The following is a 21,903-nucleotide window of genomic DNA, read 5'->3' as shown; positions in this document are numbered from 1 at the left end:
GTAGTTTTTGATGAAGTTGAAGTCCAATCGACTTCAAACTTGGTACACATGTTCCCTATGATATGATCTTTCTAATTTTAATGCCAAATTAGAGATTTTACCCCAATTTCACGGTCCACTGAACATAGAAAATGATAGTGCGAGTGGGGCATTCGTGTACTGAGGACACATTCTTGTTATTTGAGTTTTATGTAGACGAAAAGCGTGTCTGGTGCACTATATTATAATCCTGGTACCTTTGATAACTATTAACTAGACCTCTAATTTTGAATTAATGGTTTGCTTTTTGCCATAGAGATATAATGGTACAATAACAATTACAGTAACCACTTTAATAACTTCAAAGTGTTTTACTGATAAATAACAGAACAATGAGGTTTAAATAGAATTTTCTTTAATGACGATTATGACAACATAATATAAAATTATTTATCTTGTTTCTCTGTAAAACTAATAACTACACAGTCTATCAAAAAACTATTAACAAAATATGAATGGACAAGACAAATAAATGACTTACAATGTAAGATTAATGTGTTTAATGTACAACCTGTATTGTATAAAAAAAGGTTATTCTATAAATCAAATATTATCATTTTGAAAAATGATAATTTCACAGAAAACTGAAATTTAAAAAATTTGCACAAAATATTTAATACAAAGTTTCTTTTATAAAATCATCAGTAATTTCCAATAAATCATAAAATTATACTCATTTTAACTTTCAAATTGCAGACTTTTTCAAATTTCATGGTTTGACATGAAATTGGAACCCCTTGCAATATCTGTCATAAGAAAGTTTTATACATCTGCTTCATGAAGTATAGACAATATTCTTCTGATCATGTTTACAAATATAACTGAAAATTTACTTATGCTCTGGAAATATCTTTTCTTTACTATTAGGATTTCACAAGAAATAAATAGACTTAAAATATCAAATATTAAGATTTAAAGTCCCTTTTCAAAGACATTTACCACACATTTCGAAATTATGCAAAAATGGCATGTGCAATGATATAAAATACTGCTAAATGTATATATAAAAGTCTTTGTAATTCAAAAAGTCTTCTTAAAAATTAGTCATGATTTTGCAGCTGAGCAATAAGTATTCCTAATAATTATCATATATCATAAAATGATATTATGTATTTGTATGAAGCCAAACATAAAGTATAGAATATTGCAAGATTCTGGTGCTAGCATTTAAAAATGCTTACCTTACACGTTATCAAATAATCTAAAACATATTTTTAAAGATTAAAGATAATTTTGGTTTCATATGGATAATAGATGTCTTGTTGCTAAATAAAATATTCTTAAGACCAATAAACCTCATTTCATTTTTTACAAAAATAATTGTATTTGTATGAATTTAACAGAAGTTCTAAAAGATGAAATGAAAAATATTAATAAGTGAAAATGGAACACAAATATATAAGAGGAGTTGTCTTTTATTGTATCAGTTTTTTAAATTAAACTGTTCATTATATAGAAAAATTTATTCATGAAATTGTTAAAATAATAAGGATTTTCCTTTCAGTGTGTATACCTTTTTTGCACCAATATAATCTAAAACATTTATAAAGCTTTTCTATATACATACAAACAAATATTGCACATAAAATATTTAAAAAATCATGATGATTAGACTAAGAAATATAACTTGTTTTATAACAAACACAAATATTTATTTGTAATAATCCATAAAGATGATTATTAAAATTCACATGAAGCATTTTTTTTTATTATCATTTAATAATAATGGTTTATTAATAAAACGTATCAAAACAAAATTAAGGCTAACACAGATATCTGATTTTCCAATTCTTTCATGTGATTCTGTATACATATATATGAATGATGGTAAATTTACAATGTTTAACATGTGTAGTTAGGGGTCATCCATAATTGTCAACCATTTTCCAAAGTGTACAAAACGTACACTTGGGGGGAGGGGGTTAAAAAATCAACATTTTTACCGTACACTTTTTTTTTTATCACTGTATAAAACAGTCAGAAATGTTTCGTGTAGTTAGGGGTCATCCATAATTGTCAACCATTTTCCAAAGTGTACAAAACATACACTTGGGGGGAGGGGGTTAAAAAATCAACATTTTTACCGTACACTTTTTTTTTTTATCACTGTATAAAACAGTCAGAAATGTTTCAGTTTTTTTTCAATGCAAATTTCTATATTAAACTAAACTATGATAGACAGGATATTTTTTTTAATAAAAATGATTGCTTCTTGTCTTGAAATCTGAATATGGTTGATGTACACTTTTTGAGGGAGGGTGCGGGGTCTGAAAAAGTGTACGTTTTGTACACTTTGGAAAATGGTTGACAATTATGGATGACCCCTTACATGTTTTTCTAATCATTGGTGAAATGTTAGTTATAAAATAATAATTAAGCATTGAGACAATATCCATATTATCACAAAAATGAAATACAAGGGGGGGATGACAAAAGGGGTGCTCATTTCCAAAATCCCAAATATAAGTTGTTTTTTTTTCACTTCCAACTTTCTACCCTTTTTCCCAGCTTCAAATTGTCCCCCAACCCTCAGTATCCAACATTCTCACGTTTTAATCCCCTTTATCACACATCCCCTGTTTTTTTCACTCCCCTTCTTCCCCAAATGAGTGTCATCCCCCTTAATACAATTACAACACAATGGTTAAAGTAATAATGTAAAAATGTAGAATTCAAAATACCACAAAAATCTTTTATATCACTAAATTATTTTGTATGGCACAGCCATGAACTACACTCACTTACAAAATGTTAAAGTTTTTAAAACTACAACCTTGAACACTACACACCAAGAAAAGACAACTATTGTTCATTTATTGTAAATTCAGAAATTATTGTGAGGTTATATTATTAAAAGGGAATAATGCAGCTGGTTGGTCGTGATAATAATAACTCCCTCTATGAAAAATAAAACAAATACCTGTTTTCAGATTTTTTCAAAATCACAATAAGTAAAGTCCCATTCATGTCAAGAAGTTACAACAATAAATGCACAAAAATAATTTCTGAACTTTCACTATTCATAACTTCTATGTAAATTTTTTTCTATATGTTATTTAGCAGAGACAGTGATAAGAAAATGGCTTTCTCTTATCAAACTTTTTTTTTAAATATTATATATTTTTTTAAATCAATTAAATCTATCATTTGAATGTAAATTAAACAACTTTTGCTTCTCAGGCAAAACTTAAAAATGTGTTACAACCTTCTGTATAAACAATTATTCTGTATACCACTTTGTAAGAATCAGGGCTTGTAGGCTGCTTGTACATTCCATTTCCACTGTCCTTAATAAATCATTAGGTAATTCTTATTGAATAATGCCTATTGCTTGCAAATAACCAACTAAATAAAAAAAAAAATTATTTCATGAAATTTTGAAAAATGATGAACATAGCATATAGTGAACTACATGTATTGCTGAAGTGGTTTTTATCTTCTTTTGAAACAATTTTTTAATAAGAGTAACATTTTAAATGTCTTGTAAAATAAATTATACTTTTGGTCAACCTGTTGCTACAAATTATTCTTTGTTATGGAAAAGCCGTTAATACACAACATATATACACAATACACAGAATACGTGAAAAGCTAACATACTTAGATGTATAAACAGCACAATACACAAAATGAGTGAAAAGCTAACATACTATGATGTATAAACAGGACAATACACAAAATGAGTGATAAATACCATACTTTCTTTTTATGTGTAAACAGTGTACTACATCAATTTTGTGTGGTGTAAACATATAATCTTTATGGCGATACAACAGATCTTTCAACAAATATAAAATACAATAATATCAATTATGAAACATATGCAAATTGAATATGTGAACAGATTGCACATGTAATTTGATCCCTGTACATCTATTTCAACATTTGAAAACTTTGTCTTTCAAATATTTTTGAAAAAAAGGGAAAAAAAGCAGATGATCAATAAACTATTCCAAACAACAATTATAATCTCATAAATACACTGATTTCTTTGGGAGGGCAGATTGTTCTTCTACTTCAGAAATCCTTTTTTTTTAAATTGCATCAGCTTCATAAACACACTTTTTTTTTTAATTTCTTCTTTATAAGGTGTGCAATAATAGATTTTTGTAATTTCAAATTACAGTTAAGAATTTTCTAAAAGATCTTTAAATTCAGCTGGTGTGACTTTAAAAAAAATCTTGAAATTTGTTCACCCATAATGGGAGATAACTCACAATATTTGTAATCTAATTCTTTATAATGTTCAAGTTTGCAGTTTTGCTGTACAGATATAATGTACATGCATTTCAAAATTTTCCAACATAAGGTAACTATCAGATTTGTTAATGATATATGAAACGCTAAAATAGCTTTTAACAAAAGCAATTACTATGCATATAAAAAATTTGTAATCAACAAATCTGAAATACTAATAGATAAAATCTGGTAAAAAGTAATATAGAATTAGAATCATTTCTCAGTCAGACTTGTTTGTGAAGGGTTAATAGTATAAAAATTAGACACTTACAAACAATGAGAATATCAATACTGTGGATTTATTATTATTTATGGGGTTTCAATTTCCTGGATTTTATGGGAAAAGGTAGACCACAAATTTAAATGTTTAAGATTTTACAAAATTGCAACTTTTTTTTATATAATCCAGGAAAATTAGTTTCCTTAAACATATACATTCATATGCATTAGCAGTACTTTTTTATAAGGTGTGTAAGTTTCAGTGCAATTATTTATTCCTATATTTGAATTATTTTATCAAAAACATTCTTACAACAAAAATAGATGAACTCTAACAAATATGACATAAAAATATATAAAAAAATGTTGGAATGATTTATTTGCAATGAGACAAAATACTATTTGAAAATTATGCTTAAATGATTTTTTGGTTTAGCACCTCAATGGTGGGATAAAAAAAAACAGAAGAAAAAGTAAGTAACCCTGTTTGATTTAAGATCTGTTGAAGAAATAAAATTTAGTGAAAAGAATTGAGCAGAAATCCCACAAAAATCGGAGTCATCTTTAAATGACATAAAATTAAATGTGTCTATACAATTCATACTGTACAATGTACAAAAAAGTAGAAATAAGAAATGTGTGACAAATGTTGGCGAGTCATAATTACAACTTTAATCATGTTCACTTCTACTTCAAGGTTTATTTTTTCTGTCAACAAATTGGAGAGGGCTAAGATTTTTTTAAACTTCTAGCCAATTGATCTGTGCAGTATCATATTTTTATTTGTGTCAGAAAAGTAATGTACATGAGACTGTATTTTCATAAGTATCTTTTGGTATATTTAGGTGGGTAGTCTTTATTTATTAACTTCTATGCTTTTTCAGATGCAAAACTAACGAGCAATGTCCTAATTGACTGATTGTTGTTAGCTTAGCATCCAGTGGCATATATTTCATGCAAATTCAGAACAAAGGCACATAACATAGTATACCAGATATTAAACAGATTCTGAAAAGCTATGTGGACTTGTATGCAGGGCAAATTTTGTACAGCCATTTGAAAAAGATGGTGAATTTAAAAAAAATAAGGCTTGTAAAAGGCCACCATAGGAATTTTAATGAAAGATTTATTTATTTTTCTATATTTCTTCCTTTAAAACTATATCAGACTATCAAATTTGAAATAAATACACTTAGCAGCATAAAGCAATCTGTTACTAAAAGAAATAGAAAAGCACTATTAACAGAATTTACAAAGGTCATGGATTGTTCACTAGAAATTTGGTCCACCATACAATTTTTATTTATTGGTCCAAACATAATTTCACTTAATAATCAACACTACAAAAAAACTTTTGGTTGAAAAAAAAACATCAGCACGACAAATCTGAAAGGATTTTAATTAGTTGTGACTATTAGACTGGTATCCCATACAAACTCTTGTGGAGAGAGATTTTTAATTAAAATTTATATAACAATATCAATGATCAACTTCCAAAATGAAGTCATATATCAAAAACATTTCAGAAAGATTAGTAAAAAAAAAAAAAATTAGAAAATTTTTATACTTTTCTATCAAACTATTTCAAACATTCATACAAAAAGGGAGATAATATATAAGTATAAAAAAGGGAAATAACTCCATTTATTTTAAATCTCACAATCATTGACTAGAAGCTAGATTGTCACATTATTGTTATCACCAATTATTACATGCACCAGTAGATTGTCAAATATTTCTTAGGAATTCCCAAAGACTTCTGGATTCATAGCAGTACTGTATACATATTAATTTAGCTAACGTTCAAATTTTGCTCTTTGAAATTTTAAGACGATCTCATGGGTTTGTAAGTTTTTGTAAGAACTATAAATAAATTGAAAAAAATGTTATTGAGTTTTTTTACTTGTAGAATGTACACAAAAAATAGTCTTTAATGTTTTTTTTTTACGTTAAATACTGTTTTGCAGGTAATTTTCTAGAAGACATTTCTTAGTTTCCTTATTCAAAGGTTTTAAAAACAACAATTCCTATAAAAGTGTTCTAAATTACAAGAAATGACTTGTTTCTCATACACATATAATAACTCAACAATAACAAAAACTTTTTATTGTCTGAACCTTATTATATGTACTGTATCATCTTTAAAAAAAAAGACTAAATTTAATTAATATTGTTCTTTTTCAAAATTTAAATTCCCATGTACTTAACAATTGATTGTATACATGATAACTTTACTGAAAACCAGAATAATTATAGGGTTGAACAATTACAGAAAACAAGTTTAGCTTTTAACATACTTCCATGAATTAAAATACACTGAATTTTAAAAACGTTGGACCCAATTCAAGTTATGGTGAAATTTTATGACTTATCTACTTCTACTAATATAAAAATGATAATAACAGTATTGAAATTCACTTTCGCTCAATCTCATTTCTAAACAATACTTGTACATGTACAAACTTTTTATTATCTTTCTCAAAAACTGTAAACCAACTTATTTTCACGGATCCATACTTTATTTCGTGTTAGGCGCTAACTAGCCCATTTGGCAGAGATTAAATTTCGTGGTTTTCAAACTTGACTTATGTAGCTAAATGAAGTTTTACATATTCACAATGATTTATAATTGTGTTATTTTTCTATTCGCAAAAGACACGAAATAAATCACTCGTGAAAACTAGTTGGTTTACAATAATACTTCAAACATTCATAACAGATCTATCTAAATGGGAATTCTTCTGACATAAGGGTTACACAAATCCATTACCTAACATGATTTTTTTATAGTCATTAAATGGTGACTAAATGCGACGCACTAATAATTCAACTATTGTACAAGTTAGCATATGGGCCTCTGGTTGGATAAGGTGACTTCTCTTGGCTTCTTGCCATCTCATAAACAACATCGTCGTCATGGTTTGACATCAATGGTGGCCTTCTTAGTTTGTGGATAAGGGCTGATGTTAAGCAAATGGCTAACAGCAAGACCTGAAAAATACAAATTCAAAATAACATTTGGTGAAGGCAAACTCAAGTTAGAGAACGGAAACCAATTTTGGGATGTTTGGGATGTATGGACGTATGAACCTATGAACAGACTAAAGAGGGTAAAACTTAATACTCCCTTCCGCTATGGCGGGGGCATCAACACTGTGAAACGTTAAATCATTTTAAAATTACTTCTATGTTAACAGATATTGTATAATTTTATTCTTTTATTTTTTTTTTTGCAGTTTATAAAAATGATTTTGCTTACTTTCAGAAACTTCCAGTATTTTCGAGCTCTATTGTGGAACTGCAGCCCAGCTTATTGTGGCAGATACTTAATTCAGATTGAGCCCTTTGCACACAACTGCATGATTTAGTTTCATGATCTCCAAATTTTCTTGACATATTTACATATACATGCATAAAGCTCCAAGAATGTGTATATAGTACCAAATGCTTTGTGGTAATAAGCATTGTGTATAAGTTTCATAGCATTTGGTTGTGGCAAATCAAAGTTATAAAACGGAAACAAAAAATTCCACAAATTCAATGTTTATAAAAGAGCACAACTCATTAATGGTAAAAGTGACCCCACACAATTTCAGACTTAATCTGTCTTTTGTGGAAATAAGCATTGTCATTTTGTTTATTTTCATTGGTTACATCTTCTGACATCAGACTCGAACTTCTCTTGAACTGAATTTTAATGTGCGTATTGTTATGTGTTTACTTTTCTACATTAACTAGAGGTATAATTCTAGTTTCTTGTGTACAATTCAGAGCTTAGTATGGCGTTCATTATCACTGAACTAGTATATTTATTTGTTTAGGGGCAAGCTGAAGGACGCCTTCAGGTGTGGGAATTTTTCGCTGCATTGAAGACCTGTTGGTGATCATCTGCTGTTGTCTGTTATGGCTTGGTTGTTGTCTCTTTGACAAATGTCCCCATTTCCATTCTCAATTTTATTGTGTATAAGTTACATAACATTTGGTTGAGGCAAACTAAAGTCAGGTAACAGAAACCAATTTTGGGGACGAATACTACGAACAAGGGTAAAACTTAATGCCTCCTCTACTATGGCAAGGGCATAGTTAATACATGAAGGGTATGATTCATCCAACCCATTCCCCATCCCTCCAACCTCATAAATTTAGAGAGAAAAGGTTAGCACAAATAAGTTCAAGAGTGTTTACACAATTCTTACCACAAGTACTGTTATTGACAATGCCACTCCAATTACTGAGAGCACTGTGTCCTCTAAAAACTGTACTATGGACTCTCTACAACCCTGAAATTAAAAAAAACCCTTAAACATGTCAAACTGAAAACAAAATTGGCAAATATAAACTTGCTTAATAAGGACAGTAATTCATAAATGTTACAATTAACATGATCAATTAACAAAAAAAAAAATATAAAAATAATTTTATAGTTTTCAGATTCTACATGTTCTATAGATAATGATGTTGATGGCTGCTTAATGTCCACTTAATGTCCAGCAGCAAATTAATAATATGCATATTCAAAACAAGAAAATGTTAATGTTATACCACTATCATACATGCCATTTACTAGACCACACACTCTGAACAGAAGCCAGAGTGCATGAAAAGAAACACTGATCTAAGGCAGGAAAACTGTCAATTCTTGTCAATAAAGATTGACCATGTGTCAAATATATGTTGAAAAAATACAACAGCTAATTTGTAAAAAAACATTGTTTAGATTCAGGGTGATTAAGTGTATTTAGTATAGACTAGTTCTATTGTGGAAGACCATGTGTATATATATTGACCTCTAGGAGACTTATTTACTCATTGGCAGGGGTCAAAATTAACTTATGAAGGCCAGTAGCCACCTGGGCTACTAGACTTGAAAATCAGTTAGCCCAGACAAAAAGTCAGTAGCCCACATAATTTTACTATCACCGGTGAAGCCCGCAAAGCGGGCTGAACTTCCTAGGTAGGGCTTGGGGGCATGCCCCCTAAGAAAATTTTGAAATTTCAGACTCAAAATCCTGCATTCTGAGCATACCTGGAGGTGATTTAAATGCCTGGGAAAAAGTTATTTTTTTATTATCTTTGTTGCTGACTTCAATCAAATTTCATTAAAAAAAAAATCATTTGCAAAATGGGAATCTTCATGCCCTGTGTACAAGAATTTTTTTACATATCTTTTAAAGACAACTAAAGAATTCTCTGTTCTGGAATACATGTAGATGATAGATGAAATATTTAATTTTATTTCTATAATAATCTTATTTATTAAATATCTTGGTCGATTCATTTTGCGTATTAAACTACGTACATTTGTAAACAAATGAACCCCCCCTTTTTTCGCGACTATTTCATGTATTCCGAAAGCGTTGTCATGAACTTGATATCTTCTCTGAATTTCTTTTTTTTTTGTAAACTGTTCAGTTAGTAAGAAACATAAATCATTTTTAACTATAAATGTTATTTATTGTGGTCGACAATACTCTACTTTCGTTTTTGACCTTCATTCTCTGTACACCACGTGGGCTTTGAAAATTTAACTACAAAAGGTACTGTTTTCCAGATTCTTAGCAGCATTATATATATCATACTTTCTTTTATTTGACTGATATTACTTCATGACATGCTATTGTCATCTTCCCTGGCTTTCTTCGCTTTCTTGAAGCCAAAACCGTGATTGCTTTATATTGTTAATGACCATCGGAACACCTCTCTTGTTATCCTTGCAAGTATACGATACATTCCGACTTTAAATAGACGACCAATCAGTGACCTGAATTAACGTGAACTATATTTAGTCACAGGTAAACACTGATTTGACATCCTTGTTTATCGCGACCGCGACTTTGATGCAATACATTTTAAAAAGATTTTCTTTTTGAATTTACATTTTTGTCCGTGAAGTAGCCAGTACTTGGAGTCACGGTAAATGGCGAATTTCAGTCAGTCAAGAACTTGTTTTCAATTCGCCACCTGGGCTACCACAACTGAGTAAAAAGATCGCCCAGGTCAATTTCTGGTCGCCATTGGCGACTGGGCGACCGTTAATTTTTTCCCCTGCATTGGTGAAGTCAGCTTGCTGTCCAAAAGACATATATGTCCAACTTTTCCCTCATCAAGCCCCAGGAGCCTGTTGTTCAGTGATTGTCATTTGTTGATGTGATTCTCATTTTTTTATATAGATAAGATCATTGGTTTTCCTGTTTGAATTGTTTTACACTAGTCATTTGGGGCTCTTAATAGCTTGCTGTTCAGTGTGAGCAAAGGCTCCAAGTTGAAGGCCATACTTAAACCTACAAAAGTTTACTTTTTCACATTGTGACATGGATCGAGAGTTATCACTTTTGCATGTCATACCACATATTATTTATATCAATTCAGATGTTAAAAATGCTGATGTACTGATATTGAATTATTGACTTGCCAGACACTAATTCGCCAATATTTTCCCGTAGACAGTGACATTAACTACGAGACTTATTGTTATAACTTCAGTCACAGCACAGAGCAAGTATGAGGGGGAAAGACTGATGAAAGAATGTAAACAAATGGGCTTTTGATGTGTACTAGTAATAACAGTCTCTTAAAGAACAAATTCAATACAACAGATCACACATTCTAATAAGGTGAGGCTAAGTAAAATAATGTGTGTTTCCTATTACATCTTTGAAAAAATAGGATAGGTAGGAATAGAACTTTTTTTTTATTTTACAATTATTTTTTCGATTAGTTTATAAGAGAAAAATTCTGATTTTAACAGTCACAACAGTGGGCATTTAAAATTGCTAAAAAAAACAAAAAAAACTTTAAGGTATGCCATTTCTATGCTTAAAATATAGGTAGGTATTGAAATAGGAAACACACATATTTGTTTTTAATTTGGCCTGACCTATAGTTGTTAATGTCTGTGTCATTTGGTCTCTAGTGGAGAGTTGTCAGATTGGCAATCATACCACATCTTCTTTTTTATATTATAGGCACTTACTTTCTGATACATATCAGCATTAGGTTTTGGCAGCACAGCACCAGATTGGTCTTCAATATACATTAAACAATATTGATAATGTTCCACCTGATTTTCATAATAATAAGAATTCTTGCAGCAAGACAGTGGCACTTTTCCTTTACCATGTTTGTCACAAACTTCTGGGTTTTGTTCATTTGAACAGACTGTACTTATCCAGTTAGACTCGCTGTAGTCTGTGTAACTCACACCTCCACAGCAATGTAGCTGTCATAAAAAAGATATGAAAATATTAGGGCTATTCCATTAAAATGATTGTGAGAGGGTAGGGCATGTAGGGAGGAAAGTTTAATTATTGAATGTGGGACATCGGTCTTTTTTCAGTATACCTCTATTACAATTATGATAAATTGTTGTATTGAAATCATTACATTTTTTAAAGTTTTATGTTAATTTTTTGTTTCAAGAGAAAGCTGCTATGGTCATGCATGTCAAGGTGGTTGGCAGTTTGAAATAGTAAATAATCAACAAGGCCAGTTGTGTATTTCCTACATGAACTTAGAAATCAAAAGCTTGTTAGCACTTATAGGTGGAGATTGCATTCATTTTGAAGTTGGAACTTAATATTTCACATAACTATGATTGGGTTCACTTAGAATTATTCACAAATCAAAGGAAGATAACTCCAATTTTACATCTTGTAATTTTCTATATCATAGTTTATATTTTATTGGTAAATTTCTTGAACAGTTATGGGTATGATTTATAGTATGTTGTGTTCAATGCACTATGGGTTTTCTCATACTATTAGGGATGACATCAAAAGTTCAATGAAGGATAAAAAACTTAATTCACATAGTTTTTTCACTGACCCCCACATCCCCCTCTTAACTTAATTTGGGAAAAATTAATTGACCAATAGGGAAATATGTAAAATCGATTTTAAATTAACAAAACTTGCAGCAATGTTGACCCCCACCCCCAAACTATTTGATTTAAGTTTTTTATCCTACATCGATCTTTTGATGTCGCCCTCATTGCACCAAAACTACATAAAGAACAATTTTTAAATCTATCAAGGACAATAACTCCTGGGTCCTGAACGCTAAACGTAACTAGAGGCTCTAAAGAGCCTGTGTCGCTCACCTTGGTCTATGTGAATATAAAACAATAGACACAGATGGATTCATGACAAAATTGTGTTTTGGTGATGGTGATGTGTTTGTAGATCTTACTTTACTAATCATCCTTATTGCTGCTTACAATTATCTCTATCTATAACAGTACTTTCTGTGGAAAATGTTATTGAAAATCTTCAAATTTTAAGAAAATTGTTAAAAATTGACTATGAAGGGCAATAACTCCTTAAGGGGTCAATTGACTATTTTGGTCATAGTGACTTATTTTTAGTTCTTACTTTGTTGTACATTATTGCTGTTTACAGTTTATCTCTATCTATAATAATATTCAAGATAACAAAAAAAACAGCAAAATTTCCTAAAAATTACCAATTCAGGGGCAGCAACCTAACAACCAATTATCCGATTCATCTGAAAATTTCAGGGCAGATAGATCTTCACCTGATGAACAATTTTACTCTATGTCAGATTTGCTCTAAATGCTTTGGTTTTTGAGTTATAAGCCAAAAACTGCATTTAACCTCTATGTTCTATTTTTAGCCACGGCGGCCATCTTGGTTGGTTGGCCGGGTCACCGGACACATTTTTTAAACTAGATACCCCAATGATGATTATGGCCAAGTTTGGTTAAATTTGGCCCAGTAGTTTTAGAGAAGAAGATTTTTCTAAAAGATTACTAAGATTTACGAAAAAATGGTTAAAAATTGATTATAAAGGGCAATAACTCCTAAAGTGGTCAACTGACCATTTTGGTCATGTTGACTTATTTGTAGATCTTACTTTGCTGAACATTATTGCTGTTTACAGTTTATCTCTATCTATAATAATATTCAAGATAATAACCAAAAACAGCAAAATTTCTTTAAAATTATCAATTCAGGGGCAGCAACCCAACAACGGGTTGTTCGATTCATCTGAAAATTTCAGGGCAGATAGATCTAAACCTGATGAACAATTTTACTCCATGTCAGATTTGCTCTTAATGCTTTGGTTTTTGAGTTATAAGCCAAAAACTGCATTTTACCCCTATCTTCTATTTTTAGCCATGGCGGCCATCTTGGTTGGTTGGCCGGGTCACGCCACACATTTTTTAAACTAGATATCCCAATGATGATTGTGGCCAAGTTTGGATTAATTTGTCCCAGTAGTTTCAGAGGAGAAGATTTTTGTAAAAGATAACTAAGATTTACGAAAAATGGTTAAAAATGGACTAAAAAGGGCAATAACTCTTAAAGGGGTCAACTGACCATTTCGGTCACGTTGACTTATTTGTAAATCTTACTTTGCTGAACATTATTGCTGTTTACAGTTTATCTCTATCTATAATAATATTCAAGATAATAACCAACTAGAGGCTCTAAAGAGCCTGTGTCGCTCACCTTGGTCTATGTGCATATTAAACAAAGGACACAAATGGATTCATGACAAAATTGTATTTTGGTGATGGTGATGTGTTTGAAGTTCTTACTTTACTGAACGATTTTGCTTCTTACAATTATATCTATAATGAACTTTGCCCATTAGTAACAGAGAACTATATTTGGTAAAAATTTACATATATTTACCAAATTAATGAAAATTGTTAAAAATTGACTATAAAGGGCAATAACTCCTTAAGGGGTCAATTGACCATTTAGGTCATGTTGACTTATTTGTAGATCTTACTTTGCTGAACATTATTGCTGTTTACAGTTTATCGCTATCTATAATAGTATTCAAGATAACCAAAAACAGCAAAATTTCTTTAAAAATTACCAATTGGAGGGCAGCAACCCAACAACCAGTTGTCCAATTCATCTGAAAAATTCAGGGCAGATAGATATTGACTTGATTAACAATTTAACTTCTTGTCAGATTTGCTCTAGATGCTTTGAATTCATAGTTATAAGCCAAAAACTGCATTTTACCCCTATGTTCTATTTTTAGCCGTGGCGGCCATCTTGGTTGAATGGCCAGGTCATCGGACACATTTTTCAAACTAGATACCCCAAAGATGATTGTGGCCTAGTAGTTTCAGTGGAGATTTTGTAAAAGATTACTTAGATTTATGAAAAATGGTTAAAGATTGACTATAAAGGGCAATAACTCCTAAAGGGGTCAACTGACCATTTTAGTCATGTTGACTTATTTGTAGATCTTACTTTGCTGAACATTATTGCTGTTTACAATTTATCTCTATCTATAATAATATTCAAGATAATAACCAAAAACAGCAAAATTTCCTCAAAATTACCAATTCAGGGGCAGCAACCCAACAACCGATTGACCGATTCATCTGAAAATTTCAGGGCAGATAGATCTTGACCTGATAAACATTTTTATCCCATGTCAGATTTCCTCAAAATGCTTTGGTTTTTGAGTTATAAGCCAAAAACTGCATTTTACCCCTATGTTCTATTTTTAGCGGTGGCGGCCATCTTGGTTGGTTGACCAGGTCACGCCACATTTTTTAAACTAGATACCCCAAAGATGATTGTGGCCAAGTTTGGATTAATTTGGCCCAGTAGTTTCAGAGGAGAAGATTTTTGTAAAAGATTAATTTAATTTATGAAAAATGGTTAAAATTGACTATAAAGGGCAATAACTCCTAAACGGGTCAACTGACCATTTTGGTCATGTTGACTTATTTGTAGATCTTACTTTGCTGAACATTATTGCTGTTTACAGTTTATCTCTATCTATAAAAATATTCAAGATAATAACCAAAAACAGCAAAATTTCCTCAAAATTACCAATTCAGGGGCAGCAACCCAACAACCGATTGACTGATTCATCTGAAAATTTCAGGGCAGATAGATCTTAACCTGATAAACATTTTTATCCCGTCAGATTTCCTCAAAATGCTTTGGTTTTGAGTTATAAGCCAAAAACTGCATTTTACCCCTTTGTTCTATTTTTAGCCGTGGCGGCCATCTTGGTTGGTTGACCAGGTCACGCCACACATTTTTTAAACTAGATACCCCAAAGATGATTGTGGCCAAGTTTGGATTAATTTGGCCCAGTAGTTTCAGAGGAGAAGATTTTTGTAAAAGATTACTTTAACGAAAAATGGTTAAAAATTGACTATAAAGGACAATAACTCCTAAACGGGTCAACTGACCATTTTGGTCATGTTGACTTATTTGTAGATCTTACTTTGCTGAACATTATTGCTGTTTACAGTTTATCTCTATCTATAATAATATTCAAGATAATAACCAAAAACAGCAAAATTTCCTCAAAATTACCAATTCAGGGGCAGCAACCCAACAACCGATTGACCGCTTCATCTGAAAATTTCAGGGCAGATAGATCTTGACCTGATAAACATTTTTACCCCATGTCAGATTTGCTCTAAATGCTTTGGTTTTTGAGTTATAAGCCAAAAACTGCATTTTACCCCTATGTTCTATTTTTAGCCGTGGCGGCCATCTTGGTTGCTTGACCGGGTCACGCCACACATTTTTTAAACTAGATACCCCAATGATGATTGTGGCCAAGTTTGGTTTGATTTGGCCCAGTAGTTTCAGAGGAGAAGATTTTTGTAAAAGTTAACGACGACGGACGACGACGACGGACGACGGACGACGGACGACGACGGACGACGGACGCCAAGTGATGAGAAAAGCTCACTTGGCCTTTCGGGCCACGTGAGCTAAAAACAGCAAAATTTCCTTAAAATTATCAATTCAGGGGCAGCAACCCAACAACGGGTTGTCCGATTCATCTGAAAATTTCAGGGCAGTTAGATCTTGACCTGATAAACAATTTTACCCCATGTCAGATTTCCTCTAAATGCTTTGGTTTTTGAGTTATAAGCCAAAAACTGCATTTTACCCCTATGTTCTATTTTTAGCCATGGCGGCCATCTTGGTTGGTTGGCCGGGTCACGCCACACATTTTTTAAACTAGATACCCCAATGATGATTGTGGCCAAGTTTGATTTAATTTTGCCTAGTAGTTTCAGAGGAGAAGATTTTTGTAAAAGTTAACGACGACGGACGACGACGGACGCCGGACGCCGGACGCAAAGTGATGGGAAAAGCTCACTTGGCCCTTCGGGCCAGGTGAGCTAAAAATCTTCAATTTTGTTCAACAAATTGCAAATTTTCTATAGGTTTGTTTGCAGAATAAGGCAGAACTACAAAAACAAATTTCCATGAAAAAACCAGCATTCCTCAAAACACAAAAATTGGTACCCATGAAAAAATAAATGAATTCACAGGAAGTTCTTAATATTGACTGCAATTTTCATTTAGAATGCCTCATGGTTTTACATCACAACATTCATACTAAGATCATGAAGATGTATACCTCTCTCTGCATGTAATTAAATGCACTGGTAACAGCACTATTTGAACCATATTCTTTCCTAACAATCCTTGCCATAAGCTGAGAATCCTTAACACTTTGCTTGATCTGAAATGGAAAAAAAATTGTGCTCATTTGACAAAAAATAACTCTAAATCAGTCTGAAAGAGTACCTATGAATTTTCAAATCATACATGTAGGTCACTGCTCTTATAAGGTCACTTTTCTCTGGTGCCAAGCTTAAGGGTGATCTTTAAACACAGGTGTTCTCTTCTTAAGGAATGACTGTGATATATATGTTTTCTGTCTATGAAGAAACAACATTAAAATTATAGTGACCACTGAATAACACCATTTTTTTTTCGGTAATTTTAAATAGATGTTTTGCCAACTTTTCAAAACTTTCTATTTAGAATTTACAACAAAATATAATCTAATGCTCTTCATATATATATTGTCAAGTGTTCTTAAATACCATGAATACCCTATTTAGTTAGCAGGTCTGCAGTGTGCTCACATAACCCTGATCTTAAACATGTGCAACCTTATGTACACTTAAATCCTAGCTATAACAATTGATCTTTGTGCAGCAGTGAGTACATATTAATTGTAAAATAACACGTATTTAATTCTACTTGTTTAAAGCTCTAAAAAAAGTATGATACATAAACCACATCCTCCTTCTTCTCATTTCACCATATGCTTTTTATACAATACTGCACCTTTGCTTCTAAATTAGTATTTACGGTACAGCTAATTTCCTAATGCATGAAGAGAAAAACTTTGGATAGCTTGCTTGCTTTGTTTGTATATTGTACAATCATATTAGGATAACACCCAATTAAATTCAAATATAATATATACAGGTTAAATTATGCCTATACATATAGTTTGAAGATTTCAATCTTATTTACAAAGCTTGTATAAACAATTATACAAGCAAAGCAAGCAAGCCAACCAAAGTTTTACTTTGCAAGCATAAGGAAATCAGCCGTAATATAATGAGAACATTAGTGATATATATCCACAGTCTAATACCTCTTGATTCAAGTGCTTCTCAACTTGCCAATTAAAACTTTTACATACAATTTGAGGTCATTTAAATTGTATTGTAGTACATGTAATATGTTTTACTGGCAGATAAGATGGAAATCTACTTGTAATGCATGCAGGTACTAAGTTTTCAACTGTATTAAATTGGAAATTTTGGAACCCATGCATACATTTCCTATTTTGGGCAAAATTATTGTACAAAATGCATTTGAAATGTAAATTGCAATTTCCTTTCCAATAAATTAGTCATAAATGATACATGTATTTATACATGTATATGTATAAAATGCATGATTTTCACACATTTTATTAAAGAATTTACTGCAAAGGTAGTTCTTGCATCAAGTATGTTACCATGGTTACTGCAAACATCAATCAGAAATTATTTTATATTTATTGAACATGTTGAATAAGGCTACTGAATGAAAATGGTAATACATGTAATAATAAATAAGTTGTTTGGCATGCATTGTAATTTGATATAATATGGGCGTTTTTCAATAAAAACGTATTTTCTTGTCCTATCCACTTTAAAAAAAATGTGTTTGATCTTTGCAAGTAATTTTTTGTGCAGTCAGTACATTGAATTAGATTTAACATTTTTAAGCAAAGAAACAGTTTATCTTTTAGAGGGATTGATAAGATATTGACTCCTGAATGGTCCAAAACAACCAAAATGGCATGTCCCTAGACCGCCTGTCCAACATTCATACTCTAAAATATCGTAAAAAAATGAAGAAATTAATGGGTTTTTTACTTTACATAAGTTCTTTAATAATTCAAAAGTATGTTCAGAGCCAACATATTCTAATAAACAGCTTTCAATATAGCTTTTTTAATTTCAGAAGGTGCGTCCCTCACAAATTGTCCACTACGAAACGAAGTCATTAAAATTTGCCAATAAACAGTTTTATAAAATCAATGTAATTTTTTTTGCAAGAGATATAAACATTAGGGTCTTACAAAAGAAGTGATGCTTTTATAATGGCAATTAAATTGTTGGTAAGAAAAATTGAGCACATCAAATGGACCAGAGTGATACCGTATTTTTGATAATGTCCCCTACGAAACGGGTCAAATATCCTTCAGTATCTGGTTTTAAAATTATGAAAAAAATATCAGTGTACAGCTTGATAAATGCTTTGATGAATACAATCAGTCTTGTTACTATTACAATATAGGGATTGTGGGGAAAAAATAAAGCATGCGAATACGTCCCTTACGAAACGGTCCCCTACGAAACAAGTATGGGAGAAAAACGTTTCGTAGTTGACACTACCACTACCATGGAGTCTTTTTTTAATCTTTTTTCAATTATATTCTTGCAAAACAAATAACAAGGGTTAGTTTCATGTAATTTTTATTATGTTTTTATTAACATATAATAGGGTTGATGTCAACTACGAAACTTTTTGTCCACTACAAAACGCATCAAAATGTCCACTACGTAACATGAGTTGAACCTTCATATGTGAAGTACTGTCTAATCTTTATCGATAAAAATGATTTTCTAATTCAGAAAAAAAATGATATTTTTCTAGTATTTAAAGTTAACAAACTGGAATGTCTATAGGAGACATTTAAAATTGCAAAAATATGTGTATTTAGAAGAAGTTTCGTAGGGGACTTTTGTCCCCTACGAAACAGTACACAAATTATGAAAATAATATCATTTTAAAGAATATTTAAGATTGCACTTTTTGTTTACAAACAGGTCTATTATAGAGGTATTCAAAATAACTCTTGAAATTAAATTTTAGACAAGTTGATTTTCCATTTTTTTAAGGTCTGAAATGTACGCTTTTATTGAAAAACGCCCATATACACATATGTACAACTTAACAGTCTGCACCAAAAACTTTTTCAACTTCTAGTCCGAAGACCAATATTCTGACATTTTTCTTATTGCAAAATTTTGCAAAAACTCACTAGTCCTAATGAAATTTTACTAGTCTGGGGCATTGGACTAGTGGCTAACCGTGCAGACTGCAACTATGGATGGTCATTGTTCCTACTTACTTCAGCTTGATAGAAAAAGCAGTATATTGTTCCTCCAAGAAGAGTCAGTGTGACACAAACCAGACAAATTAAAAACTGAAATTAGAAAAAGTATAACCATGTACATACATGTCATAACTAAGATGAATTAATTTGTCTAACCATATGAACTTTATATTCAGAAGCAAATGTAAATAAACCTTCTTTTTTTTTTTTTAATGTAGTCAGCAACACACCCGCAGTGTACCTACTATATCATGTATATGTTATCAAAAATAGATGGGTAGGGGTGAGCTGTTTGAATTCTTAAAAATTCATTTTCAAATTACTTGAATTTTTTATCTATTATGTCAATGTATAATTTTATTTTTTATTTAATTTCATTTTTAAACATGTCAGTCAGGGGTACTACTTGTACAAGTTATTCTTAATTACTTGAAGAAGAAATAATAATATCAGTCTGCACCAAAAACTTTTTCAACTACTAGTCCGAAGACCAATATTCTGACATTTTTGTTATTGGGCCAATCAAAGTTTGCAGAAACTTACTAGTCCTAACCAAATTTTACTAGTCTGGGGCATCGGACTAGTGGCTAACCGTGCAGACTGTAATATACTTATATAAGTAAATTTGAAGGATACTTATACAAGTCAATTTTATTTACTTGTAAAGGTAATAAAAAAATATTGGCTGAGTTATGTCCCTTAGACATTTAGATTTTTTTTACTTCACAGGCACTTAGGGGCATAGATCCCCCTTTTTGTGTTCTTCAAGATTCTTCATTAAATTTTCTTATAATATATATTTAAAAGTAATTTATTTCAATTCTTGTTGACTTCACAGATAAAGAGCACATCTTGTGTCATGATTGCAGAAAATTTAAAACATAAAGATAAAGTTTGTAAACATACAAAAAAAAGTCCTGTAATGTATTGTATCAATAGAGGACCAGATTCCAAAACCAAATCTCACAATTTCATAGTTGGATTCTATTTAAGAATTGAATGCTTCTTTTTGTAAATTTATTGGGGTGTAAAAGCGTTGACCGAAGTACATTTTGTATAAAGCGCGGAAGCACTTCATTCTAAAAATGTACGCACGGTCAACGCTTTTACAACCCTATAAAGTTACAAAAAGAAGCATTCAATACTTATAATTACATTTTTTAGCTATGATTATGAAAACACGAATTTTATATATTTTATTATTTAATTCACCTGTGCACTTTATTGTTGGAGCATGTGTTATCATGAATGAAAAGTTGTATTGAGCAATGCAACTGCTTACGGAATAACACGTGATGTGCAGTTAGCCAATCAGAATAAAATATTATAATGAAACATACATCTAATGTAATTATTTGTCTTTAAAACAATTTTTTCCTTCTGAAAACATCAATTTTTGACAAAATATCCCAATTCGTAGAGCATATTAATCTGTGTCTTATACATGTATGCTTTCCTGCATGCTTAATCAAGGTACTTCCCAAAAAATTTCAAAAACACTTTATTTCAACACTTGGCCAATTGTACCACATCTTCAAGTTTATGTAATACTTACCATTATAAGTGCCCATCTTCTCGGTCGAGCTGCTCCATATATACCAATAATACCAAATATGAGTAATGCCACGCCCACTGCTATTATGACATGGACTATGACAAATACAGTCCTCAGTTCATCTGCTGACTTCACATACTGGTTGATAAAGAAATCTAATAATACCCATAGACAAAATCCAACAATGCCACCTCCAAATAACTGAAATAGATCAATTAATATAATTTATTAAGTAAAAAAAAACATAATAGAAGTATTTCCGCTACCATGTTGATAAAAATTGGGTACATTGTAATTTGTAGGAAGGTAGGCAATCTCATTTATTTCACAAAACATTATTTAGCAGCTTGCTTCTTCTAGACAATCAGCTGTCTGTTGTTAACCTTGCTTGTGCCAATTAGGGAAGGTAAGGT

General features: G+C 31.1%; 1 protein-coding gene across 1 annotated transcript in view; it reads right to left on the bottom strand.

Moving 5' to 3' along the window:
* Positions 1 to 377: 377 nt before the first annotated feature.
* The window catches only part of LOC143083568 (tetraspanin-7-like), a 32,842-nt gene continuing 11,316 nt past the window's right edge, over positions 378 to 21,903 (bottom strand). The window contains exons 2-7 of the mRNA XM_076259829.1: positions 21,491 to 21,691; positions 19,951 to 20,025; positions 16,882 to 16,986; positions 11,471 to 11,716; positions 8,694 to 8,777; positions 378 to 7,488 (exon numbers count right to left, since the gene is read on the bottom strand). Of these exons, the coding sequence (XP_076115944.1) occupies positions 7,324 to 7,488; positions 8,694 to 8,777; positions 11,471 to 11,716; positions 16,882 to 16,986; positions 19,951 to 20,025; positions 21,491 to 21,691 (876 nt within the window). The 3' untranslated portion in view covers positions 378 to 7,323. The remainder of the gene's footprint in view (positions 7,489 to 8,693; positions 8,778 to 11,470; positions 11,717 to 16,881; positions 16,987 to 19,950; positions 20,026 to 21,490; positions 21,692 to 21,903) is intronic.

Source organism: Mytilus galloprovincialis, chromosome 7 (genome assembly GCF_965363235.1).
Source record: "Mytilus galloprovincialis chromosome 7, xbMytGall1.hap1.1, whole genome shotgun sequence".
Lineage (NCBI taxonomy): Eukaryota > Metazoa > Mollusca > Bivalvia > Mytilida > Mytilidae > Mytilus > Mytilus galloprovincialis.
The sequence above is the reverse complement of the archived record's forward strand: the minus strand, read 5'-3'. Positions and strand labels throughout refer to the sequence as shown.